This window comes from Empidonax traillii, unplaced genomic scaffold, assembly GCF_003031625.1.
Source record: "Empidonax traillii isolate 1590-97213 ecotype Southwest subspecies unplaced genomic scaffold, ASM303162v1 scaffold64:size1360303, whole genome shotgun sequence".
NCBI classification, from domain to species: Eukaryota; Metazoa; Chordata; class Aves; order Passeriformes; family Tyrannidae; genus Empidonax; species Empidonax traillii.
The window spans coordinates 1,283,481-1,311,182 of NW_020955257.1; the positions used below are offsets into that span (position 1 = coordinate 1,283,481).

At 39.5% G+C, this 27,702-nt stretch overlaps 1 protein-coding gene across 3 annotated transcripts in view; it reads right to left on the bottom strand.

The window, feature by feature from the left end:
• RFTN1 (raftlin, lipid raft linker 1) overlaps window positions 1-27,702 on the bottom strand; it is a 98,269-nt gene that overhangs the window by 62,197 nt on the left and 8,370 nt on the right. The window contains exon 2 of one of the 3 annotated variants that reach the window (XM_027880044.1): window positions 25,558-25,713. In XM_027880044.1, coding sequence (XP_027735845.1) covers window positions 25,558-25,702 — 145 coding nt within the window. In that variant the 5' untranslated portion in view covers window positions 25,703-25,713. Of the gene's footprint in view, window positions 1-25,557; window positions 25,715-27,702 lie in introns of all 3 variants that reach the window. The other 2 variants (XM_027880042.1, XM_027880043.1) reach the window with 2 other exon arrangements.

Consider the following 27,702-nt stretch of genomic DNA (forward strand, 5'->3'; position numbering starts at 1 on the left):
ACAAAAGGCAGACTGGCAAACTCAACAGACTCACATTATCAAGTGATGCAGTAACTCGGTTACCTGGCAGCTGCATGCATGTTACTCCTATTTCATAGAATCATGGAATAGCTTGGGTTGGAAGGACCTGTAAAGATCATATAGTCCAGTTCCCACTGCAAGGTGCATGGACATCTTCAACTAGATCCCACTGCTCAGAGTCCCATCCAACCTGGCCTTGAACGTATCCAGGGATGGGGCATCCACCACTTCTCTGGGAAACCTGTTCCAGTGCTTCACCACCCTCATCATAAAAATTTCTCCCTTAAGTCCAATTTTTAAATCTATCTTTTTAGTTTTAAACCATTACACCTTGTCCTATTGCAGCAGACCCTGCTCTAAAACATTTGTCTCCATCTTTCTTATAAGTTTCCTTTCAGTACTGAAAGGCTGCAAAAGGTCATCTCAGGGCCTTCTCTTCCCCAGGCTGGAAAACCAGAATTCTCTCAGTCTTTCCTCATATGAGATGTTTTCCAGCCCTGTGATAATTTTGTAGCCCTCATCTGGACCCACTCCAGCAGGTCCATGTCTTTCCTGTAATGAGGATCCCAGAGCTGGATGCAGGTGGGGTCCCTCCAGAGCAAAGTGGAGGGGCAGAATCACCTCCCTTGACCTGCTGGCCACGCTGTTTTGGATGCAGCCCGGGATATGGTTGGATTTCTGGACTGTGAGCACACACTGTTGGGTCACACACAGTTTTTCATCCAACAGCACCCTCAAGTCCTCATCAGAGCTGCTCTCAAACCCTTCACCTCCCAGCCTGTACTGATACCTGGGACAGCCCTGACTCAAGTGCAGGACTTTGCACTTGGCCTCGTTGAACCTCATGAGGTTCACACACGCCAACTCCTCGAGCTTGTCCTTGAGGGGAATCCCAACCCTCAGATGTGCCAACTGCACCACTCAGGTTGGTGTCACCTGCCCACTTGCTGAGTGGACACTCTGTGTCATTTGACCAGGCCTAACACACATCAGCAGGCTCAAACGCTTCAGGAAATACAGTTTTAACTGTTTTCCCAATCCATGGTCATTCCTGTGAGCCACTCCCGTTCGAGGCACTCACAGCCAGCGAACTACAGAGTCACTTGTACTCCTCCTTGTACCTCCTACACAAAGACTTGCAGGCCCTTCTACAAAGGTTCAGATGCTTCAGGCGACTCGGGGAAAGAACTTCTTCTCCCCCGGAGAGCTCAAGGCTTATGGAGCATTCCTCCAAAGAGGGAGGTGGCTGACAGGAGGGCCACAGCAGCAACCTCAGCACAGCTCTCCCTCTCCCCATTGCGGGTTCAAAGCCACTTACTTGAACTCGAGCTTCTTCGTAGCCTCTGAGCTATGAAGAAGCAAACATTCCAACACAATACACACTTAGTCACTGCTACTCACTACTTCCAAGCACCTCCCCTGTACAGCATGAATTTTTTGCTGCTGTCCTTCCGAAGCACCCAAATCTCTCCCCTGCACTCTGCAGAGCACATAGGAGACCACCTGAAAGACCCTGAATAGTGCCCAGGTGTTATCATTTACAGTCCTTAACAAATCTAGCACGGAGCACCTAAGATGAAAACAAGGTACAATCAAAATTACAGCCATACAGCAACACAGCCGTTACCACAACACCATCCACTGATGCCCTGCAGGGCTTTATAATAGATCTGGCTATTTACCTCCTGCCTTTAGTGACTGCTTCGTGGAAAATAGCATTATCTTGCTCTGTTGCGCCTCGTGCATCCCACCAAGGCTGTCGTAATTGCATGTCTGCTGGCAGGAAACTAAATAGCAACAACGAAGGGAGACAATAATGTGGGAATATAGTATATCAATGAGCACGTGTGTGAGCAGACACATAAACCTGGCTCGACTCCAGAAAATTTCCCATGGTTTCACACAGGGCACTTCCCAAGCACATTTGGGACTGTTCATAACAGCCCTGATCATGCTGTAGAACTGCAAGGCAAGCACATTTCCTCTTTTTAGCATGAGGATTGCTGTTTCTTAATTTAACATTAATTCCTTTCCAGCAACTTTAATCTAATTTAAAGAAATCTACAGCAGACTAAGTTCTAGAAGAGCAAAACACCGTCTTTGTATCAGGGCCAGCCAAAGAAATTCAACTAGAAAGTTTACTGTCAAAAGATGTAGTTTCACCTACATTAAAACATTTTGTAGGAACATGTCAATTGCAGCAAAGTTTTTAATTTGGATGATGTTCAGAAGTTTAAATAAAAGCAATGTATGCATATTTCACATGATCAGAGTGGTTAAACAACCACATTTTTTCCAGTGGTTCTCTGAATTTCCACTTCACTTGAAATTTTGGAATTACCTGTATTACTGGAACTGTGATTTCCTTTTGGAAGGTAGAACTGCAGTGACAGAAGGTGCACGGTCACAATTAGGATGCACAAACAAACCAGTAGTGTTACAAGCAGCTTGTGCCAGCAAGCTGAAGGCTGGCTGCTAAATGAAGGACCATCCTGTCAGACCTCTTTTTGGTTTGCCAAAGTCCTTGGGTTTCTCTGTGCAGGCCCTGAGGGCTGAACGTACCCACATCACAGCTCCTCACAGAGAGCTGGGTGAACATCAGAATTCACCTCAAGGAAGCTGCAAGGTAACAATCTACTGTGAACTGCTGGATTTTGTCTAATAATGCAGCACAGACTGGAAAAGTTCTCCTCTCTGTACTATAAATGAGAAAGTTTTTAAGGCACTTTTCACTGACTTATTTAGCAGTTAGTTTGGAACAGCTGAAGGAATCCAGATCATCATCCTTTCCAACTATTAAGGCTTGGTAAGGCCAATTTGTTACTCTGGAGAGTAGAAAGCAAACTGTTACTTCAGTATTATAAAAACACAGACTGATCCTGGGAGAAGGTTATTCCCAATCAGTGTCAATCTCTAACAAAAAAAAAATTTAAGGCATCCATTGCAAACTTTTCATTCTTTGCTACAAGCACTAAGGGACTCTCACGCAGCACACATCGTTAGTGTGGCACAACACTGCAGTCATGTAACTCTCACTTAACTACTGTTTCCTCATTCAACCCACAAATAGTTTCTTGTCAACGACAACAACACAAACCTCCCAGAGAATCAGAGTACTTTTAATGAAAATAAAGGCAAACCCACTAATAATGCAACTTAACACAAAGCAGTAAACAGATTTCTGGCAAGTTTTGTGATGAATTCCACGTAACTGTTACTGAACTAAACCCCACCAAACAAATGCTAAAGCAGTATGACTAACATAGCAGAAAACATATGCTACTTCTGACACTCTCACACAGCTTGAATTACCTGAAACACACTAATGCTAAAACTTAATGAGCTGATAGCTCAAGCTTTTGGAGTAACATCTACACAAGCTGTACTACAGCCTTTTTTCCTTCTGAATAGAGCTTGAGCTTCCATGAGGTTCCTTAATTTCAAAGAGAAGGCAGATAGTCTTGGTGCACTACTCTTCAGGCTGTTGCCAGAGGTAAGACACTGGATATTAATAAAACACATTGATTTTTCAGTTATGCTAAATGACATTCCCAGTGCTTTTCTTTTAATCTTCAAGGCAAATACAATAAATGTCCCCATATAAGAAAGTAAGGATGAATATGCAAGAGCAGTCAGTTCTTCATAAATGAAGGATGGCTGTTCAATAAGCTCCCAGTGTTTACTTTTAGTGAAAACGTAATAATGGAACTTAGAAATATTCAAAAACAAAGTGCTGTATCTTAAGAAGGTAGAGGGCAAAAATCTGCAGAAAGATTGTGAAACTGCATATTTCTTTAGGAAAGAGGAGACACATGCATTAGTCAAACTGAGAAAGTACTAAGATAACTCACAGATGTAATGAGATTAGATGAAGTTGTCTGATCAGTTGTGTTGTCTAATCTCATCTCATCTGAGACTTATCTTGCTTGTTGTCCAGTCAAAGTTTCATTTCTGTGCCTTGCAAGCATAAGATAAATGCCTAAAGAACTGCATGCATTTGCCACAAACATGATGTGATTACACAGGGGGCAGTTTTATTTCTGGTGTCTCAGAAAAAAGGAAATACCCACGATATCACATCCACTAAGTTAAGAAACAATCACTAAACAGATATTTAGTTACCTAAATAAATTAACAAGCACTTCTTAAATGACTCACGGCTTATATCCATTAGCTTGTGGGCAGAATTATGCAAAATGGGCAAAATTAAGACCACCTAATCAAGGCAAAAAGGGTTAATTACTGTGCAAAAAGCAAAATAAAATAAGCTGAAAAGGGGGAGGGACTTCTCATTTAAACTGTGCACAGAAAAAAACAAGCAAATCCTATCCCTTCTGTACTTGAGCAGCTCTTTGAAATAATGGGGTTTTAATTTGTCCCTCTCTCCTGCTTGCCTGTACTTCCCAAATTTATGCAGACCAAACACAGAGACAATAAAGACTGATAATTTACACTTCACAAATTCAAGAAAACTCCAATTATGCCCAACCAAAAGCAGAAAATGTTCAAAGTTGCAACGTTTTATTCATGCAGACTTGTTATCTGTGTAAGATGAAAAAGACAAGCATTGCACTGAATTACACAGGAGAGAAGGGGTTAATTCTGAACTACAGGAAGGGCCAGCATGTTAATTCACATGTATTTCCACCACCCAAAAAAGCACTGGTTCCCTTGCCTTTAGACACCAAATGAATCTTCTGATGCCAATACTTTACCTGCCAAAGTCAGGCACTGCATGCTGTTCGTTTTAACAGCTTAAGAAGCAGTGAAATAGCATTTCCCATCACTTCCACCTGTGGTGCAGCAAGTCATGTCTCTCACAGCAAGTAGCCAGCAATCAAATACTTTAAAAGGGAGGGAAAGGGGAGCTACTTAAGGAGTCAAAAAATAGTACAACTTACTGAAGAGATCTTCTGATATCTTCGAAGTTGGTGGCATCATAAAATTTGGAGGGCTGATGCAGCTTTTCTGCTTTGACCCCTCTCTAGCTAATGTGCTAGCCATTATTCTTAGAAGCAATACTAACGAGCGCTACCACGTTTCACAGCTAACCCTGCAGCCTACAGAATCCCTCCACTCCCTCCCTCACATGCTTTTTTTATATGTATTTAGTTTTTTCCTCCTGGCATAGCCTTTTCCTTTTTCTCTCCTTCTCTCTGTTCTATGCTTCACTTCAATATTCTTTCCATATTTCTGGCAAATTTTTCTTTGCAGATTGTGCAGAATATAACAAAGAAGTAACACTGGTTTCTTTGCAAATTTCACAAAAAGCAAACTAGCACTGCAGTAAAAAAACCACATAAAAAGCACAGATAATATCCTCAGAAGAGCAAAAAAAATTGCCTACTTTAATAAGTTTCAAATTATGCAGCATGTATTCATTTAACAGTGTACTTTGCTAGATGAGAAAAATATCCTTTGAAATGGAATTTTTAGCACTTCTTAGCTTTTCAAATCACTGTATCCTATTGTCAATAAAATGCTGCATGTGCTGATTCTTTAAGGAGTTAAAAAGCAGAAAAGTCCATGTAACAATCTATGTATTTCCACCCAAACCAAGAACAACCTTTACATTACCATTTTTAATTCTAATCAAGTAGTGGTGAACAAAGTAGCTCCCATTCATTACATGAGATTTTTTTCCACACTCAGAAGATAGTTAATAACTATAAATCTGGCTGAAGCCTAGTTTTCAAACCAAAAAAAGACAAAAGGATTTCCAACATTTAAGGAAAAGGGAGGAGAAGGAAGTCAACACAGTGGTAACTGTGGCTAAATATATTCACTATGATCTGATGCATGTTTTTCATGATACATTGATAATTGCGATTGAAATCAAAGATCTGATACAACTCAGACAAACAAGAAGATAAAACTGCCATCAAAGTATTACAATAAAGGGTTTTTTTTCCTCTCATTTCAGTAACTGGAAATTAGAACATTTTAAAAATTTGAATTTTATAAATTCAGCCTTCAACACAAAGATCTAAATTTACAGACATATCCAATAACCTCAGGAAGAACGGTTAAGATTTAGCAAGATAGCTCTTATTCCCCAAGCCAACCTGTGCAACAGAGAACTGATAGTCTCCAGGGAAACCAAAATCCTCTTGGCAGGTCATGCCTGTATATATTTTATCCATAACACTTTGCATTATATACATGGAAAAGGACAGACAGCTTTAGGAATGCTTGAAGGCTTTATTCAAATGTTTCCTGCTGGTTTCTGTTTCTTTTCATTTTATATCTCCAGTGTTTCACATGTATTTGCCCCTTCTAATAGGTGTTTTCAATCTTTCTTGTAAAATTTTATTTAGGATGATACTGTATGACAAGTTTGATTTTTCTTTTAAAGTTAAAAAAATATTTTTTCCAATCGTGTCACCACAGTCCATATACTGCCCTACTTCATATGTTCTCATTTCTTGACTGCATCAACCAATAATATTCCTTTCCTTCAAAAGGCAGTGGTAGATACTAAGCACTTAATATTTTAAATTAGAATAAGTACCATAGTGACTTTCATCTTTTTATCTTTTTCCTGGTTTGAAATGTTGCATATTTTAGATAAAGTGAAGACACTTCCAAATGATATGTGTTTTTCCTTTGGAAGGTAACACAAAGTGTAACTTCTCAGTGTTCTTTTTTGGCCTCCATTAAATCAAACACCCTATTTAGAAAATGTTACAATGTGTCATAAATGTCTCTTAAACTGTTTTCAGCTTTACTGCCAAAACTAAATAAACGAAGAAAGCAGCCAAAAATGTAGCATACATTATATAACTAAGCAAGCAGTGTTACTTGAAGGTGTATTCTCAATTAGATTTTGGCACCAGGTTTAGTTATGTTTGAAAAAGAAAGGTAAGAGAATGCTACATGATTAAATTCAGTATAAACAGAGATATTAAGGGGCAGGTGATTTAAATTCAGACGAAAGGGCGTTATAATGGATTTGGATTCTTTCAAACATTACCTTGTAGTGATTCTAAGACAAACACTTCTCTGGATACCTATACAAGACCCAGAACACAAAACAGTTGTTAGATTATAAACAAAACAAAACTGAGCCATCTAACTCCATCAAAATTTGCAGAAAAACACCACATTTTAAAAAGGAATAGAAGCAAATTAGATCTGGCTCAGTTTCCATTTGCTAGGTCAGTTTGAGGAAGTGCAATGAAAAACCAAATGCAAAACATTCTCCAGAAAGTATTTACTATTCCTCTCAGCTCTCCTGCCCCACACTTCTACTTCTTGTACTGATAACAGAACTGTATTCCTACCACGGCAAATTGTAAGAATATCTCTGTTAGAGTATAAGAATTTCATGTGAAGAGTCTGTGTCTCTACAAAAGCAAGATCAAAATTTTACTGTCACAGCAGACCTCACATCACCCTCACAAGACTTGTCCTCAGTGCCACTGGTGAGCAGTAATTGGAGATCTCAGCTATCCCACAGCATCAAAGGGAGCAATCCAGTTGAAACTAAAGCTTTTCTGGTATTTGCAACAAAATAGGGCTGAAGAGGAAGACCTTGTGGTCCAAATCCTTATAGTCTAAAACTGTAACAGGAAACCCATGACACGCTTAATCTGCAAAGATTTGCATGAAAACATATGAAAATACAGTGCAGCAGAAATCCCTATCACGCAATTTCCCCAATGGTTCCTGATGAATTTGGCACATGGAAGAGCCGTGTATTACCCCCTCAACGATTTTTACAATGACCACATAAACTAAAACTAATTCCAGAAGATATAAAGCTGGAACCATGAAATGGATCAGTTACTTTGCAACGAATTAAGCAATTGCATGAATTAAGCAATTGCAAAACAAGGTAAGGGAGAGTTCCAGCCATGCAAAGAAGACCTACTTTACAGTCAGTATGCTGTTGCATCTACCAATTGGTAGACGAAGGTGGTTAAAGACATGATTAAAATCAGTACTAGATAAAACACTTCTTGCTGATTTTTTGCTACCTGTATCACCAGAATACCACCTGTTTATAGTGCTACTCTACAAATTCCTACACAAGTTTTTCTCCGTTAGCTAACAGAGAGATTCCCACTGACAAGGCTTTTGTTCTTCAACCTCACTGCCACAGCCTCAAACTTCCCGTTTTTGTTTTCGTCTTCCCACCTCTTGAATTCCTCATAATGGTGAGAAACAGTGATATATGGCTGGAGCAATGCACTGGCTCACTGGACAGTGAGTTGTTACCAGGGAGAGTGCGCAAATCTTGGTTTTCCTTGCCTTTCCCTGATTAATAAAGGTCTCTGTCTTCTGCCAGTTTCCATGAAACTAGGAGAAGCCTAATTGTCTTTAAAAATTTCTCACAAATTGCTCTGAAATTGTGTGGTTATAATTATTTGGAGGAATGAGACAGACAGACTGTGAGCCTTTTTTAACTCTCGTTTCCCTAGGAAACCGGTTCAGAAACAAAACAGAAAAATCCATCACACCACCACCTACAAACGCTCCAAAAAAAAAAAAAGAAAAAACCTTCAAAAACAAGGACCTGAAAAGAAAATACTGCAAAAGGTATTATGAGATATTGCCATCTGTAACACCTCTAAGGGTGTACTTAACAGCGATAAGGCTTTCACAGAATACTGAAAACGACTAGCAAGCAATAGTTCACCACTGGCACCTAAAAGCAGTAAGTCACTGCCAAACACACCACATCACTTCAACTTGGCAAGAACGCTTGATTGAAAGCCAAAAAGTAGTGGAAAAGGCTGTTAAAAGTTAACAAAGCACTTCCCAAAAGTACTGTTTTGTTTTTTTAAGCAAGTCTGCTAGAGCATGGGTGACGGATTTACTGAAGAAAAAAGTTTTTCTTGGCAAAAAAACCCTGCTTTTTTTGCTTAGAGCAAATTTTCCTGTCACTCCCCAGAATTTGAACTCCTACTCCCTCGTTTCAGAAAAATGTGGCCAGTTTCTGTTTTCAAATGAAGAATTCCCACACAGTAATAATGATAGCATGCAAATCCATTGTTTAATATGGGTCATGGGAAAATGGCCACAAATTCAAGCATCATTACAATGGAACAACAAAAGATAAATTATATTTTTTTTAATTTTTTTTAATTTTGCAATAAAATGGTTTTTTGTTGCAATTTTGTTTGCAAAGAGCACCAGAGTATTTCTCCAAGTGTTTATGAGAAGGCATCATTTTACCCTTACTTCTCAGCGTGGTTCCATCAGAAAAAGTGCTTCAATGAAAACATTGGAAATGATAAGGAAAGAACCAGAGACACCTTACCTTTAAAGTGGCTAAGGAATGAGTTCATGAAGTTAATATAATCTAATCCCAAAGTAGTAAGTATATGCAATAAAGATGTAACAGATGTCCTCTCCAACAGGGATAGAATTCTTTTATGATATGAAGGTGGTAATTAAAAAGCATTATGCAGACCATCTTAAGATGGTCTTAGACCATCTAAGACTTCCCTTACTCCCTGGAAGGATCCCACTTGGGTTAGTGACATCAAAAGCTTAACTCCATAAATGCACATTCTTACCGACTAAATAATACAACACAGAGGTAAATAAACAGATCACTTTCTCAGTTCCCTTTATGAGGAACAGGAAATACCCTTTATAGGAGGCACAGTGATGTGTGACGGTGCATATTCGTGGCGAGCAGGCCGCAGAACTGTTGGCTGTTAGTGCTGTCAGCTCCTGCTAGCACAGGCAGCACCTCGGGGGCAAACCTGTGAAAGAAGGCAAAGCACAGCGCCTCTGTGCCCTGGCCAATACTGTTTTCTCACTGTTCCTAATAAAGCAACCCAAAGAGAGGTCACAAGCAGCCTCACATGGCTCTAACTTCTAATCATATGACAGCCCACGTCACTTTGAAGACACTTTCACTTCTCCCCGGTCCTAAATGGATTCTGTAAAACAGAGAACCATTTCTAAATTCTTTTATGTCAGGAAAGGCCAGACCTGCTACTGGCTAATAATAAAATATCACTAATAAAGTAGTCTACAACAAAGTTTCTGGAAGGTTCCCTGGAAGGGTTCCTTGGAAGTATCTGTTGATGAGAAGACCAAATTTTTAACAAAAATTTACTATAATAAAAAAAAAAAAAAACTAAACATAAAACAAAGACAACAAGTAGTGCAAGAGTGCAGCTTGAAAACAAAGTCTTACAATTATAAAGTGTTGTATTCAGTGAACATGTGGTGAAGAACAATGAAAATAATCCCACAGAATCTGTACAATTTTATCTATTTGATCACTTGAAAGGCTTCATCAAGGCATTCAACCCAGCTGGAAAAATAGGGTCGAAGGACTGCAGAGAAAGACAGATGCTGCATCTGAGCTGAGCATTCCTAAGCAAATAAACAACAAAAACAAAACAAAACAAAAAAAGCAATTCTGACACAGTTCCAAACTTTATGAGACATTAACTTAACAAAAGACCATTTATTCTGTCACTCTCTTTTTGTTCTTTTGTTTTGTGATTTGAGATAGAAGTAGATGCTAATTTTTTTTGCTTACCAATAATCTGTGCAATAACTGCTAGTGAATTAACCCATGCAATTTAGCACTATTTGTCAATTCTTTTATCAGTTGTTATTAAGAAATTCAGGAAACAATTGTTCAAATAAAAGAACACCGCAGAGGGCTTAGCAACTGAGGAACTACAGCAGTAGACTGTTGTTTATTTATATTTCACCAGCAACCGTGTCTTGGCTTATCTCTAACTTTCTAAAAAATTCTATCTATTTATTTGTAAACCTCATACCTCATTCTCTTTCAGATTTAAGGCCTTTTATCAATTCATTTGGAAACACATGGCATCTTTAAGACTTCTCACATCCTTGATGTCTTTAATTTTTTATGTGCCACATAGTACGCAAAAGCCTCTGTATTCTCAGACTGAGATGAACTCTTTCAACTGATGACTGTTTAACAGAGACAGATAATATTTTTGCAGTTTTTAACTCACCTGATGACTGTCAAGCTTGTCTTTCGTGTGTTGATCAAGAGCTGCAGCTTGCAGCAAAGGCTTAATGAGATTCTCTTCCCCTTGAAAGGACTGTTTTTTTCAAGAAGAATCTGTAGCTAATCACTGCAAGTCTCAAGTTGAGAGGATGATTATTTGGGGGGAGAAGGAAGCTGAGAGTTCTGTACAATTTGACTAAATAGAGCTTCATTGTATATGAAATAAGCAGGGTTTGCAAAAAGCAATCGGCCGGGAAGCCTTCAACTTGCAGTTCCTGTGCAAGACTTTATCACAGTGCATGGGTTACCACTTACCAGGAAGAGCCATACCAGTTCACTGCAGTGGCTGCTGAGCAAGCATCAGACTCAGCTGAAACTTCTCATATGCCACCCTGTATCTCGGAAACTCCCTGACACTGCTGCTGATCCTAAGTTTATCATATAGCACAGTGTGTCACAAGTATCAAATCATTTGCAAAAGCATGACTGCACATAAACCAAGAGTTTGCTGGGTGCGCAAACTATATCACAGAAAGCAACCTGCAATTTCACGCAGTAATTGCGTCACTCGGACTTCTCTTAAGCTCAGGATATTACATGTTTGTATGACTGCAATAAGATGAAACCAAGTCACTAAGACTTGTGTTTAGTGTTTTAGATACTGGGAAAAAATATACAACACATGCCAAGGTTTTGCCAAGATTCCTGAAGGAGTGCCAAAGGAGCTAGTGTTTGGCAAATGCTAATAAGTCCTTGTCCTCTACATAAGCCACGAACATATTTCCAGACTGCCTCATTGCTTAAAGAGAAGGCCACAATCTGGAGGCCTGGATCAATCTTTATCAGCTTTGTAACATGTTACAGCTGCAAGATAGCAATGTTCAAATGGTATTTCATTAAATTATTACACTGATGAGTTTTGAAACTGTTGCAGACTATCTGTGAACCAGCAAACACCTGAAATGCAGCACTAAACTAAGACCTAATGCAAAAAAGGTGCGTTAGACTACTTATTAGGCTACCTATCACCTGTGCACATTCACACAGGCATTGAAAAACAAAACAGTAGCAAAGGGCTCAGGTAGATAATGCACACTCGCGGACATAAGATCAACGCCTCTCTCTATACAAAGTCAAGGTAAAGAAAATGCAGGGCAGACACTCATACACAAAACCCGTGCAAATGCTGTAAGAACACTAACCTGAAGAACAGTTAGAGACTCAATCGTTAAGGTTTGCAAACTACATTATTTTGCCGAGTACAATATTCATAACCTTATTTAAGTTGCAGACACAAATTGTTGCTAGAGCAACAATTCTATGTATTTACAGGACTGGACAAAGAAAATGAGAAATCCTGCAGTTTTCATGCACAATAGACATGATAGATTTAAGCTACCTAAATGTTCTCAGGTTATCCTTCAAACAAAATTGAAATTGAATGTTGATCTTTCCTAGAAATGAAAGTGTTCTGAGGTTTAAAGTAACCTTTCCCAGTTCAGTAACAAAATAAGTCTAAGACAATCAGGGGAGGTTTTTCATGTCAGTTCAATTTCAAAAAAAAAAAGAAAAAGTTGTCATGGAAGACCCAAAAGGGATCTGAATCCAGAAATGTAAGTTGACTTCTTCAGTAAAAGACCATGTGCCTGCCCATGCATGATACCATGGGATTTTTTATTCAGGCAGAACTCGACAGAAAATCTTGTCAGAATGACAGCAGCAGTCCTTGCCAGGCTTCACTGATACAACACAACAAAAAGGCATCCCTCTGGTCATGGAAAACTCCCTAAACACTGAAATGCAATGCCACATCTTAACATGTCAAATGATATCTGTCCCTCCATTTTTACAGTCTGCATGACTGTAAGTTTTTTGAGTTTGTGTGTTCCTCTCCTCCTGCCCTTTCATATTTTTTCCTTATTTTATCTGCTATATTTTCTCCTGTTGTCCCCTCCTTTTTGAAGATCGTGTCTCCTTTTCCCACCATGCACAAGTACTCGCATCTATCCTGGCAACAAAGTGAGGAGGCCATAGTAAGTCATGTTAACACCACATTCTTAGCCTTCCAGACACAGAAAGGTGCTGCTGTGAAGCCTTTCCCTGCCCAAATATAGGGGAACACAGCACTAGCATTACACACAACATTTGGGGTCTCCATGTCCACGACCCACAACTGGTCCAGACCAGGGTGGTTCTACCTCTCCAGAAGACACAGCACTAGGCGGCAGAGGCTGTCAGGGTAGTGCACTCCTCTTCTGCACTCATGACAAGTCACCTGGTCCCATACACTGATACCTTGGAGTTTTGATGTTTTGATTTTTTTTAATTTTTGTAGATCTTAGAAGTAGTTATGTAGTAAAGGTAGATTTTAGAGTAGCAGCAATATTATCCCTTTACCCTTAACACACCAGCTCAAACCCCTGTTACCCATTCCCATATCAATTCCCTAAATTCCTTAGCATGTTTAGTGTCTTTTTCAAGGCAGAACATCCTAACCCTGTGCAAGAAGATACAGACATAGACCCAACAACCTTCAGGCCTAAGAATTCTGGAAGGCCTCCAAGGACATTACGTGCTCTGAGGAAGATGAAGATGAAGAAGAGGGGGTCCCAAAACGCCCCCAGACCCAATTTCCAAGAGGCGTGGCGGGGGCAGAACCTGGGTGGTGGCAGGACGGGGATTGGGCGAAAATCATTATAAAACTGTGAACATCTCGATTTCGGGGGTGCGCGCTGGGGTATTCCAGAAAGCCTGGGGGCTCATTAAAACCTTTGTATCCTTATCTTATCTCCTACCTAATTTGGCCTGGAGTCTTTTTTCCTCACAGCCATTTAGGCAACACACCCCTTAGAGGAACAGCAGCATCAACATGGTTCTGCTCCTGGAACTCCTCCTACCTCTGTGTGTTATCTGCTGCAGAGACACCTACAGCACGGATGCATCATTTTGTACTGGGGGAGGTTCTACTCAATATAAGGATGTTGGAAGATCTGGTTTTATTCTCCATGTCAACATGTAGCCTGTAGAGAGGGTGCACATCTCTCACATTCTCCCCATGTCTGTAGGTGCAGTGCCAGATGCCAAAACTGGCTTAGTTTTTGCTCCAGTTACTTCTCTGGTCACGATGATCCATCCACTGGGGAATGTTTATGGTGTAGGCCATATCAGCATATCATCCTTTTTCCTTGTCTTTGTCCCTGCTCCTGAGGGTTCCAGATCCCATTTTTCCTCCTTTGCTTTCCTTATCACTTTCCTTGTAACTTTTGGGCTATGGTAGTCTTATCTGAGAATAAAGCTGGCCAAGGTGTTCCTTGAACTCCTTCTCTGACCTGTGGCTGTTAAGCTGCAGCTGTGCCTTCCACTCCACTTTTTCAGCAGAGAAGCCTAAAGCGTCTGTGTTTTCTGGGGCGCAGCAGCAGGAAAGCTATGGCAGGGAGCCTGGGCTAGGGATGCTATAGCTCAACACAAGACTGACAGATATCTTGATTGCTGCATTTTTTTGTGGGAAAGAGTGTGCAGGCGGTTTCTAGGATTGAAGGATTCTGGCTATGAAGACCCTTTGGAGCTTCATACGAGCTGACATGTCAGCTGAGTGTTGACAGCCTATCAAGCAGCTGACAGGGCACGGTCCTTCTCTGAATGGGGTGCTTCAGCCAAAAGCTTCGGAACAGGACTGGCAGGCCATTTCCTCTGCAAGCTAAGAGAAAAGCAAGGGAGGAACAGATGCTTCCCAGGGAGAGATACATGTTTTCTTGCTGAGAGTAGGACTTAATCAGACTGTACTACCCTCCTTCCTCCTCCTTAGAAGTCTCTCCCCTCCAAGCCCGTGGAGCAGAAGGGCAGATTTTATTACCATTTCTCGTCAGTTCTCCTTCCTTTGTCACTTCTCTTAAGAGCAGGGCTCAAGTTTGACCCTCACCCCTCCCTTTTCCTGCATGGTTTGCTGCTGCTACTCGTCAGCCATATTTTTCCTTAGCAAACAACTGAGTCTGAAGCCTGTTATGCTTCCTGAGGGCCATTGAGCCAGCAGCTGAAGGCATCTGCCAACAGGGAGAAAAAGTCAAAACAGGCACTGAGAGTCAGGCAAGAGACTATGCCCATGTAGGACAGCCAAATGCCACCAGGAAAAGTGTGAATCTCCTCACTTCTAGACACTCAGCTCTGCTGATCCTCTCTGCAAGAACAGTGTTTGGAACTGTCTGGAGGATAACACTGCAGAACTTGGTCATGATTTTGCCCACTGCAAACTTGTCCTCCCTCCCAAAACTGGCCAGCCACTGACCATCAGCTACTGCAGTTATGAGACTCCATAGAGCAACAGCCACACCCCTGAGAGCAAGTCTGGACTCCCAAAATTTTATCCAGTCATGGCAAAGTCATGGCAGTAGCTTGTACAAGTGCAAATTCTGGCCTACCACACCATCCTCAAGTGCAGAGACGCAACCCCTAGCTAGCCCCAGCAGTCGAATTTTGTGTCCCACGCCCATGGTACCCTCCACTGTACACAGGGACACAAAAGACTTAAAACTCATGAAGGTAAAGCATGGTCTTTGTCTTCCTCCACAGACAAAGGTAAGGAGGAAGCAGCCAAGAGTCATCTCATCTAGAGTGTACTTACAGAGTAGCTGCCACAGCTGCCAGTGGCAGGAGAAGTCAGGAGAAGCTGTGAGGAAGTAGCTGCAATGGTAGCATGTATGAAAATGCAGGAACAGAAAACAAACCCAGAACAGATGTAGAACAGAAATTAAGACGTGTTTCTGAATGTGAAATCTCTTTACAAGTGTCACTGGCAGAGCAACAACAAGCAGAGTCATATGTGTGAGACAGACATTGGGACAAAACAGCACCTCCTGGAATGGCCCCCAGAAGGGCTTGCAAGCCAGATGGGAACGTTTTTCAGACACCTTTCCTGCAGGCTGCTTTGAAACATGCAGTGGGATGTCCAGTGTACAGGAAGACACTAACTTTTTTGTCCAAAGTAAAACACTCAAAACACATTTAGGCATAAATTCCCCAGAAGCAACTGCTCCAACCTTGCTGTCTACTCCTCTTGCACCCCAGTACCAGTTTAAGGTAACACACAGCCTGATACCAGACAGTACTCTGCTATGGGGACCCTTGGGCCTGACCCACCAAGACACTGCCACAGGCAATGTGAAATGCCTAAGTATCGATACCATTTCCATCACAATAGAGACTCTTCATTCTTCACACAGGAAAATGAGAAATATAAATGGAAACAAAAAAAATTCCCCCACAATCAATGTACATTTACTTTCAGTATGAATATGAGAAGCAATTTCTCAAGATCAAGAGCAGCTGACACCAAAAGGTCCTTTTTTCTCTCGAAAGGGGTATCCTCCACTCAGAATTAACCAATTCTAAACCCTTCACTTGCATGAGATTTTAACCAAACAACAATAATTTATTTTGTAAATGTGTTAAGAACTCCATTACAATAATGCATAGATTTTACATATAATCTTTTATCCGGATGATGTCCACAAATTTGTAGTAACAAGTCCCAAAATGACTAAGCAGATTACTATAGAGATGACTCCTCATCACTTCTCTCCAGTAATAAAACCATGAGGCATTTGTTCTTTGAAGTTCGAAGCCACTGTGTGATCTCCTGTTCTAGCTAAACACAGGGGAGGTTTTGTTTCTGAGAAAACCGAACTGGGCCCCTGTGGCTTGAAGAATTTTACTATTCCATCAGAAATGCCTGTCTGCTAGCCTTGCAGACTGCCAGGTCTGGCTCCTTGGATCTTGAGCAGCATCAGGCGGATGAAAACCACATGAAGATTGCAAAAATGTGCAAAGCCAAAGGAAAGACATGGGCACTCGGAAGGATCATGTGCAGTTTTTGAGTTGCTGACAGAAAGAAAAGGTTTCTTGAACTTGAGAGCTCCTTTTGGACATATCTGTATTTTTCCATGATATGAGTGACTTACAGCATTCATGTATGAGTGATGTACGGTATGGAACTCTGGTAAGAACTAACTATCTACACTAAGAAGAACCTTCAGCTAACGCCATAGACACAATCAATGACGACACGGTAAGAATGGAGTATTACAGCTACACCATCTTCAGTCTAAGAATGGGTGCAGACCAGAAAAGTTAGCACAAACCCGACTATTGTGGCACACATTTTTTGACAATGTGGAACGCATAAATAGAAAAAACAACCTGCAGATGTTCCTTTCCTCCTTAGTCCATTTTTGCTTCACACACACCTATTGCCTAAATACACATGCAGAATCCACGTAGAAAAAGTGGCTATGATATTGTTAGATGTATTTGGGGTGAGACTCCATAAAAGCATCTAAAAGAAAACTGTATTTCCAGTCACAAGTTGAAAGTACAGTTCCAAAACACATCATACTAATATTCTTTAACATATTTGAGATGTTCTAATACACATACCATATTGTATCTAAGCTTTCATCTAGTCTACAATGTATTATTCCAACTCAGAATAGCAGTGCCACAGTACAGCTGGATCTTAAGGGGAAAGGCAACGCCAGCAAACTTCAGCCTTTTTTCCCCATTTGAAATTATTTCAATGGTACAGCTTTCCTGCAGGTATATAACTGGTAACATATGTGCTAGGAGATTTAATTCATAATATTGACTGGCTTCTTGCCTTAGATTCAGTGAGAATGGTGCTTTGAAGGCCATGATCTAGCTACCAGCACAGTGAACTGCCCAGGACCTACTCCCAGTTCTGTCACAGTCATCACAGGACTTCAGATAAAGCTCTTTGTACCCTCTGTTATATTACTGTTAAGTGTAATCATAAAGCAAAATGTGATTGAAAGCTTGTACCCCCATGAATTATCCCTCTCAATAAGTGCATGTACAATACACACGTGTGCCTGTGTATTGCAGACATTATCAAGGTACAGGTATAGATAAGCTTATACATATAGAAAAAGAGGTGTGTGCATGCAGTCTGCTACAACAAGGATCTAGGTACAATAATTAGGGAAAGCAAAGCTTCCATTTAGAGACTAAAATATGTCTTAACAGTTTTCACTCGAGTGTAATTTAAAAAATGGTAAAGTTCAAATCTAATGACTCTTTAGAGCAATTACATTTATGATGTAATTTATGGCATTTATTAAACTCCTAACATATGGAATGCTCCTTTTATGTCAAACTGCAAGTTTCCCAAGACACACAAGTTTTATAAACTGCTACAGCAGGAACATTTCACTTTGCTGTGACTTACAACAGCAAGTCCTGAAGGGTTCCGCATTGCTGCAGACTGTAATTCACAACCAAGGGAAAAAGAAAACCAAGAGAAGCCAAAAAAATTTCATTTCTTCATACTTGTGTTAATAGAAAGGACTGAAGCCCGGATCCAGCAAAACCCTTCTGCTGATCCGTTTTATCACGCGCATATAATCAAACTAAGTTGAATCGGCTATGCACATGGACAAAGCTTTAACAAAGGGGAAGCATTAGCAGGATCTGGGCTACGTAGAAGTAATCCATTGGCCTCCTCTGCTCCTCATCTTTCTGCTCCGAACCTGTTACATATTAATCTCCTCTGAAGTAATGTTTTAATCCGTTATAGATGACCTATACAGTCTGCTTTGAGTTATCACATCTCATAAATAAACTAACAATATTTTGCCGTGCTAACTTTATTTCATCGCTCCCGAGGACAAAATGGTGGTAACAGACCTGGTCAACTTGAAATAGAAAACTCAAATGCTAATTTAATTTATGGGGTTTTTTGCTTACAGAAATGAAAACAGAAAATTAAATCATTTCACCAATGGGGAAACGTTTGCTTTTACTAGTCTTAAAGAACACCTGCAAATGCAGAGTTTCAGGTTTTGTTCCTTTTTTTTCAATCATACAGTCACTTGCTTGGAGAAGTGGGTTGGTTTTCTTTATGTTTGGGGTTTTTTTTAATTATTTTTGGGTTTTTTTAATGAATAGTGAAGAGAAAGAGAAAGAAGCCAGGTACAAGTAATTGCTTATATAGTATAAAAACTCACAATAGGAAGCAATGGTAAGCACCGAAATCAACAACAAGTTCTATGTTCTGTAGCAAAAAGAATTTCCTGATAAAAGATGCATACATATTTTACAGGAAAAATTCTTCTCTATCCTCCACTTACATACTTTCCAGTGCATGACACTTCCAATTTCCAAATAGACTCCTCCTTTCCCCCTCCAAGGGGGAAAACTGAAGGGTTTTTTATTAATTTAAGCCTGCATACAACTGAAATTTAATTTTATATTAAAGAAAATTCCAGTATGGATATAGTCTTAATTATTGATTCTAATATAGTAATATCCTCTATTAAGGTTCACTAGCACATTATTTATGTCTTGTACTAGAAAACCAGCAATAAAAATCAAAAGCCTAGCCATAGCAGTTTTAATAAAACTGTAACAGGTATTTTTTGAGCAGTTTAACTGGCTCCAAAACATTATGGTAAAGTATCCATATGCTTGTCAGAACTTGAAAGATACACTTTCAGATTTTATATATATATATATACACACATACGTATATATATAAGCACACATATAAATATATAGGCACATATACATGAAAATGTCTCAAATCAGAGTGTTTTATGTATGTAGCAAACTCGCTACACTGAGAGTACTGTCAAGAATGTTGGAATGTAACTAATAACCTTACTTTTAAATAATTTTCTTCATTTTAATTTTTTTTTACTAAAGAGACAAATTCTTGAAAACAGGATAAAAACCATATGTTCATGTATTCACATTATAACTTAAAAACTCTGCTGCACCATGTGAAATATTGCTATTTTTCATTCTGTCAAAACATCTGGATTTTAGTGGGTTTATAGCACAAATGGCTTGTTCAGAGTATAGCCTTTCCCCATTTAAAAAAATTTATACCCCCATTTCATTCTCATCACATGGCTAGCATATGTTTCATGCCAACTTTATTCAAGGCCAAAACCTGTCGTAACTCATCAGGCCAATGATTTACTATAGGAATGTAAAGCAAAGCAAAAAAAAAAAAAAAAAGATCCAATTAAGTCAGTCAAAAAAATTCTTCTAAATATCAAAAACTTCCACACTATTCCGAGAAGTGAAGAAATAAATTACTATCAGATTCCCAGTTTCTGTCATAATGGAAAGGAAGTGGAAGACAAGAAATAAAGGATGAATAAGTTAGCTTAGTTTCTGTATGATCTGTCATTGCAAGTGAAGTTTTCCAAAACCAGTAGATCAGATAAGAGCAAGTAAGGAATGCAGATTACTGAAATATTTCTCTTCCAACAAAATAACCAAACAAAAAACAGCTTACCCCATGGAGGCACTGTTGAAAACATGGTTGTTTTAAATTAGGGCTATTCCATTTGCCAGCACGTGTCCTCCTGAGGCTTGCTCACTATTTGCCTCTTATTTTCAATAAAACTTGGAGATAGTAGAGGTAGAAGATGATCATTATTCAGCTCCTTTTTTATATATGGAGAGGGATGCAAAATAAAATCAATTTTTTTACTTTTGGGCAGATGATATAATCTTTTGCATATGGGGGTTTTTTCCCCAGTAAAGGCCTGAAGTATATACAGATAGATCCTAATTTGTCTCTTCCAGCTTTCTAGCAAAAGGTTTGCTGCAGCATTAATCTAATGCTACTGTCTTTTACTTTCCTCAAATACTTTATTGTTATAAAATTCAATCATTGCCGTTTAACATTAGTACTGTCTCAAAGGCAGCGAGAAGGCAACTAACTGAGCGACTGTGAAGTGAGAATTTGCCAGCAGAATCCTAGAAAAACAATCCAATTCCAGATCCAGGTACTGTACACCTTCCCCCAGGCATTACCTGCACCCGTTGCACAGCACCAGTGGGAGTGCCGAGTCTCTGAGACAGAATGACTCCAGGGAGTGGCAGAAGAAATGACTGGGGGTCAAAACCTGCTAAAGATGGAGATGACACAAAACTGGACAGTGTAGTGACATATGAGCCTGACTTTGTGAAGGAATGACAGCAACATGATGACAGCGAGGTGGGCAGAGTTCAGGAGCTGGATGAGCCCACCGGGAATGAAGTTAAGTGTCAAAGTTGGGGCAACCAAGCAGGTCACTGCTGTCAACAGAGGGAAGATGTTGCTCTTCCTCTGCACCTCCTCTGGCATTTTGTCAACCCAGCAATGAGCCACCCAATTCACAAATCTAGTAATGTCTCCTTCACAAGTAAAAATGCATGATGATTTTATCAACTTAATTTGGGTGAAAACTGGTGTGATTTTGCCTGAGGAAGAGCAGCAGCCTATAAGCTTTGGACTGTACAGCTGACTAAAGAATAGAGCACAGGATGACCCTGTCAAGGGACAACACGGAAGACAGACTGCAATTTCTTGGAAGAGAGGTCACCTTAAGAGAAACAAGAAAGGTAATGCTCATAAGCAGATATTATAAAGCCAACAACTCAAAACAAGCATGCCCACTTCAAGGTTTTGAAATGCCTTAGCAAGGTGTCTCTTATTCCTCAAGTGCCAGTCCATACTAGATGAGAACTCTTTGCTGGTATCAATTTCCACACTTGCTCAAGAAATAAAGGACAGTAGCAAACCTAACCATTTTAATTCTTAATAACCATGCAGATTATCAGTGTGGGGCCCGCAACAGAAACTGATGGATTCTCCATAGTCTATTTCCTTGAAAGTTTGGAAAATCTTTCCCTTGACACTTTACTTTCAATTACATCAATGCTATAACACTAGGAAATGTAAAAATTAAGTTTAGGCTTGTAACCTCATTTCTGTCTTTTGCATCTATACATTATTTATACAGTACTTAAACAAGTGATCAAGCACTATTTTCCACTGGAAATCTGCACCAATGCAGAGCAAGGCAAAAGTTTAAAAAAGAATAAAAATATTTAATAAAGGAACATATTTCCTTATATTCCTTTAGCTGTGTATGCCAGAAGGTAAACAGTAACCAAATACAGCAAGCAAGCAAAGTTAAATTTCTAACTAACACAGTAGAAAAATGATTACCAGGACAGTATTTTATCCTTGTTTTCAACAGCGATGCTAAGGGAATGAGCACTGCCAGCAGTTCAAGGGAGGTAATCCTGCTCCTCTACTCAGCCCTAGTGAGTAGGAGTGCTGTGTCTGGTTCTGGGCTCCTCAGTACAGGAGAGACAAGGAGCTCCTGGAGTGGGTCCAGTAGAGAGCTACAAAGATGGTAAGAGGACTGGAGCATCTCTCCTAAGAGGAAAGGCTCAGGGAGCTGGGCCTGTTCAGCCTCAAGAAGAGACAGCTGAGAGGGAATCTCATCAATGAACAGAAGTATCTGAAGGGAGGGTGTCAAGAGGATAGAGCCAAGCTCTTCTCGGTGCTCCCAACCACTAGGACAAAAGGCAATGGGCAGAAACTGATGCACAGGAAGTGCCACCTGAACACGAGAAAGAACTTCTTCAGTGTATGAGTGACCAAGCACTGGAAGAGATTGCCCAGAGAGACTGTGCAGTCTCCCTTATTGGATATATTCAAGAACTGTCTTGACACAATCCTGTGGAATGTGCTCTAGGAAGACTCTGCTCGAGGAGAGAGGTTGGACCAGATGACCCACTGTCATCCCTTCCAATCTCACACATTCTGTGATTCTGTGAGTTCATAATAGTATGAGCTGATTTAAAGAAGGTCCTGTTTCTTTTCCTGACAACATATTCCCACCACTTATACCAGCTCCAGCCTTCTTCAGACCCTTCCGCAAGACACTGATAAGGCAGGCAGAGGATAACCAAACAAAAAAGCTGCATAACCTGCCGGATACATGAGTTAAATCAATTCACAGAGCTGATAGGAGGTGAGAGAGAAGAGCAGCATCTTCCCACATACAGCAGCAGCAAACTTCCATCCACCCAGCTGCCATCCAAACTGCACATGTCACATTCTGGAACCGGTCTCTAATTATCTGGATATCAGATTTGCCAATACATGCAGTTCTAAACCACAAATAGGATGAGCATACACCTTTATGTCTGAGGTCAACATGAGCTGCTTTTGGAACACATGAGGAAATGCTAAGCACTTAGAAAACTTCTGGCAGTAACCTGTGAATTACCTCCCACTTGCAACATGGAGAGATAATCACATCCTTCTCGCCATTAAGATTAAATGGTAGTGAGAGATACAGTTATCAGAGCATTATAGAAAAGCTCCAGAGAAAAATGAGTACCTGCCTGCACTGCCAGGCTCCCTATCCTTGTAAATAAGGCCCAGCATAAGGATACGATAAAGTACTCTACAGCCACTCATAATTTAATACAGCTTATTCTAAAAACCCAATGAAGCAGAAAACTTGTGGAAAAAATGATGTCAGGATATATATACACACTCTGAAAGGGCTAAAGTAGATTCACAGAAGACAGACTTCACAATCTAAATGTTCTTTTTGCACAGCTATGAGCACTCCATTTTTAGAAGCCTTTGAATCCACACAGACATAGGTGAAACACTCATCCTTAACTCTGGTTATCTACAGGGGTTATTCTCAGCAAAAACGTAAATGAACCAGTGATGCTGTTACCAAGAAAAATCTGGAATGACATAACACTACATTGTGCGACGTGGGCCTTCGTACAGCCAAAGACCAGAATATGGACGAAGCTGCATAACCACAAGCTGTTGCCCTGCCCATCCTGAGAACACGCAGTTATAGGTGATACTAAGAATAAAAAGCAGGAACAGCAGGCTGATGAGGAGGGGATGGAGCTATCTCTTCAGAGACTGGAATGATGGGGATACAACATGCCCAAGCAAAACTCAGTGGTTGCTGGACAGCTTATGCCATTTGGCAAGCTGGAGAATCTGACAGAAGTACTTCTACTTACAGTCTCTTTAAAACCATGCCTCCTAAAATCATCATAAAACGATACATAACGAGTAAGAAAAACGTACAAGTATGCTTTGCAATAAACCTATCCATTTAATCTGACTTGGAAAGTCTAAGTTTAATTTTTTGCTATGTGCCAGACATCCTCTGTGCCTGAGGCAAGCCACATTGCTACCATAAGTACTGGTTCTTCCTCCGTAGAACACCAAAGATGACACTTCATGAAGTATCAGGAGAATGCACACGCTGAAGTTTGTGAGGCACCCAGACAGAACAGTGATGAACATTCCAGAAAAGTCCACAGAAGTGTGTCCTCAATATTAATTCACTTTCACTAATGACACAACTTGCAGTACATCTCAGTAAAAGCTGTCAAACTATCAAAGGACATAAATAGTTCACTTTGAAATAAAAATACATAAACGTCTAAACAACTGCAATACATAAACATGAAAAAATTCCTCTACTATTTGCTTGGTGCTCTCAATAACAGCAGTGCATCCCAATTAGTGTATCAAAAAACACAGGAGAACACAAGTGCTGGAGACACGCACTAAAAGTCTGCAAAGACGGAATTTCTCAACTCTCACATTGCCTACAGAAGCGCAGCCCTGTCCAACCACCTATTCTAAACCTTTTCCCAAATTCCAGTTTACTTGCAGCAAGTTTTAAAAACCAACAAGTTGCCATTACTCTGGGCTGACACGCTGAACTGCACAAGAGGTGTCACACCAAGAAATGTACCAACAGTTCTTTGTCTCACACCGTGAGAGAGGCACCGCTTTGCTTCCTCCTCTGACCTGACTTGCAAAACAAGACAAGTCACAGGGCAAAAGCACAGAGGCTCTACCCGGCATCCTGCCAGCTAGATGTAACAGATTTTGGTACTGTGGTGTTTTATATATAGCAAGAAGCAGGTTCCAGCCTTCTGCTCAAGCTTCAGATTTCCAAATGGTGTGAGGAGTAATTGCTTGTAGAACAGGCTAATTCTGAAGTGAAAGAGGGCAAAGGCAATGGTGTGAGCGATACTGGCAGTGATACCTGATGTCAATCAGCAGGGAAAGAAACGGAATGTCTGTGGATTGTCATGTGAATTAGAACAAGACTAAATCAGAGAGAAGAAAAAACCTAAGGTAAAAATTTAATGAGACTTGACCATCACCCCTTTGATGTTTTAGATCTTCAGTGCCACCCACTATCCTGTTTCCATCTGCATGGGTGCACCTGTGAGCATCTGTAACTGCATATGAGTTATCTAAGGCAAGTTAGCAAAACCGGAAACACCAACATCTCAAAATACCCCTGGGAGAGCACAAAGAGCAGAAGGGGAGGAAGAAAAAAGAGTAGTAAGGTTTATAACCTCGCAGACTTGAATTGCTTCACCATATGAAACTTGGGTAAAATGCAAATTAAGGAAACAAACCACCATATCAGAGTAAAAAAAAAAAAGAAAAACCAAACCAACCAACCAACCAAAAACAGGGGGTGGGGTGCAAAAGAACCTAAAAGCTGACAGCCTATAACTATCTCTAAGGTTAAAAATTACCACAGAATTCTCAGTAAGCTCTCTGCATGTAAGCATTATGACTGAAGAGAAGGCATTTACCTAAAGAAACTGAAGACATTTAAAAAACTTAACTACTATTCAAAAAATATTATGAAGCAATTAACATGTTAATTGGCATAGAAAAAAAAATCTAAAGAAAAATACCGTGTACTTACTATCATTTAGTGTTGTGAAGTCCAAGAATCGATATTCATAGCAAACATCTATCTTGGTTTCTACCTGGGGCCTCTTCAAAGTTGAATAGATATTACCAGGTCGTTTTTCATCATGCTTCTCTAGTTTGTTCAATCCACAACCCATTTCAGCAGCTCCTGATACAAAGATAGGGAAAGGGAAAAAAGAAAATGCATAAACATGATTAATTTTTACTTTTTTCATTCTGGTTTCATGCCCTACACTAGTACATTATGGTGATTTTTAATTTTAAATAAAAGCTTACTACAAACTATATGAAATACTATAATTAAATAAATGTTCAGACAGTAACTGAAGTATATACTGCTCATATCAACCCTCAGGCATGCTATTATTTTATTGGAAAATTGACAGTTTAATGCATGTATTTTGCATCTTTCAAATGTATTCAATAGTATGCTCTGGAAGACACATATTCCATTACAAAAAAGAGCTGAAAATCCAAAATAACTTGCTAATATAAAGGTTGACAACTTAATAACAATTTCAATATATGCAACTAATGTGAGAGCAGCTAGTATTAAGCTTTACACAGATCTCTGTAACATAAGTATCTAGCCTTCTAATTCAATGGAAAAAGCAGGTCTGCAGAGAACTACCAGCATTTATAAAACAAACTCACTTCCTCCCGGCTCATTTTTTTAGGTAAACCACAGGAAATAATGGCACTTTCCAGAAGCCATGTTCAAAACAAAAGAGGCACATGGCTACAGAACTGGACTCGATAAATCCAGTTCTCTTTAATAACCTGCTAGTCCACAAGATTTTAAAGGATTACTTCTGACAACCACTCGGGCTACACATTAAATGTTTCTCAATATCCTACACATTATGGCTTATCTGAGTAGAAAGAATAGAAGAACTGCCTGGGGAAAATACTCAGATGATCAGGTCCATCCTCCAAAATGCTTAGAAAGTTAAGTCAAATTTCCAGCCCCAGCATATTTGAAATCTACTTGAAGAAATTTATTTACACTTATATTGTGCTCTAACTTTTATACATTTTTTCACTCCCTCATATTTCCTTGTGAAATCATTCTTACTAGTAGTTACCAAATCCCTTAGCATATTTCGGGAGGATAAATGCTCTCAAGTCCTTTTCTGCCTTTTCCAAGACAGGATCTCTGTTCCCTTCACCACCCCACTCACTCTCATTTGCATCACTGTTCTTATTTCTCTACATAAACACAGGTGACCATATGCTCAAAATGAGATCTTAACAAGGCTTATTAAAATAACATTGATTCTTCCCTGTCTCTATTGCAAATAACATACCTATTGCACCTAAAATCATCATTCACAGCTGAATCATCACGTTCACAGTTTACCATCTACTTCCCAGCAGATAAAGAACCTGTTTCTCTTTATTTTTATCCAACACAGCTAACTGAGAAGTCTCCAACTCATACGTCATAACTTTGCTGTATTTCTTTGCATTTCTACTGCTCAGTAATAATCTTATCCCATTCTCCTGCACTACTGGAAGAAAGAGCTGGAAGTCTTTCCAGGCTCAACAATACCATCCACCTTCTGATCATCCGCAGTCCAAAAATGCACACCCATATCTCCTTGCAAAGTCACTAATAAATAGATCAAAACTGGACTGACCAACACACCAACCTTGAAAAAAGCAACACACTAAATATTTGATCACACAGAACCTGGAAACAGAAAAAAACCTTTGCTAGAAAGACCTGCAGCATCAAGAAAAGTGGATGATGTATCATATGTGTTCCTGAAGTTTCAGTATTTGGTGGATTCATCCAACAGAAAATAACCTTCCCTGATTACTTTGAGAGAAAAGTAAAAACTATTTTATTTTTAACAATTTCTACCAGTGAAATCAAGGTTTGGGACTTTTTTTCTCATTTGGCATTTAAGGTTGAAAATCCTCAGGATCTTTTTATTTTCCCAAAGTGATACTTTCTATTTTTTTTTTTTTTTTTTTTTTTTTTTTTTTTTTTTTTTTTTTTTTTTTTTTTTTTTTTTTTTTTTTTTTTTTTTTTTTTTTTTTTTTTTTTTTTTTTTTTTTTTTTTTTTTTTTTTTTTTTTTTTTTTTTTTTTTTTTTTTTTTTTTTTTTTTTTTTTTTTTTTTTTTTTTTTTT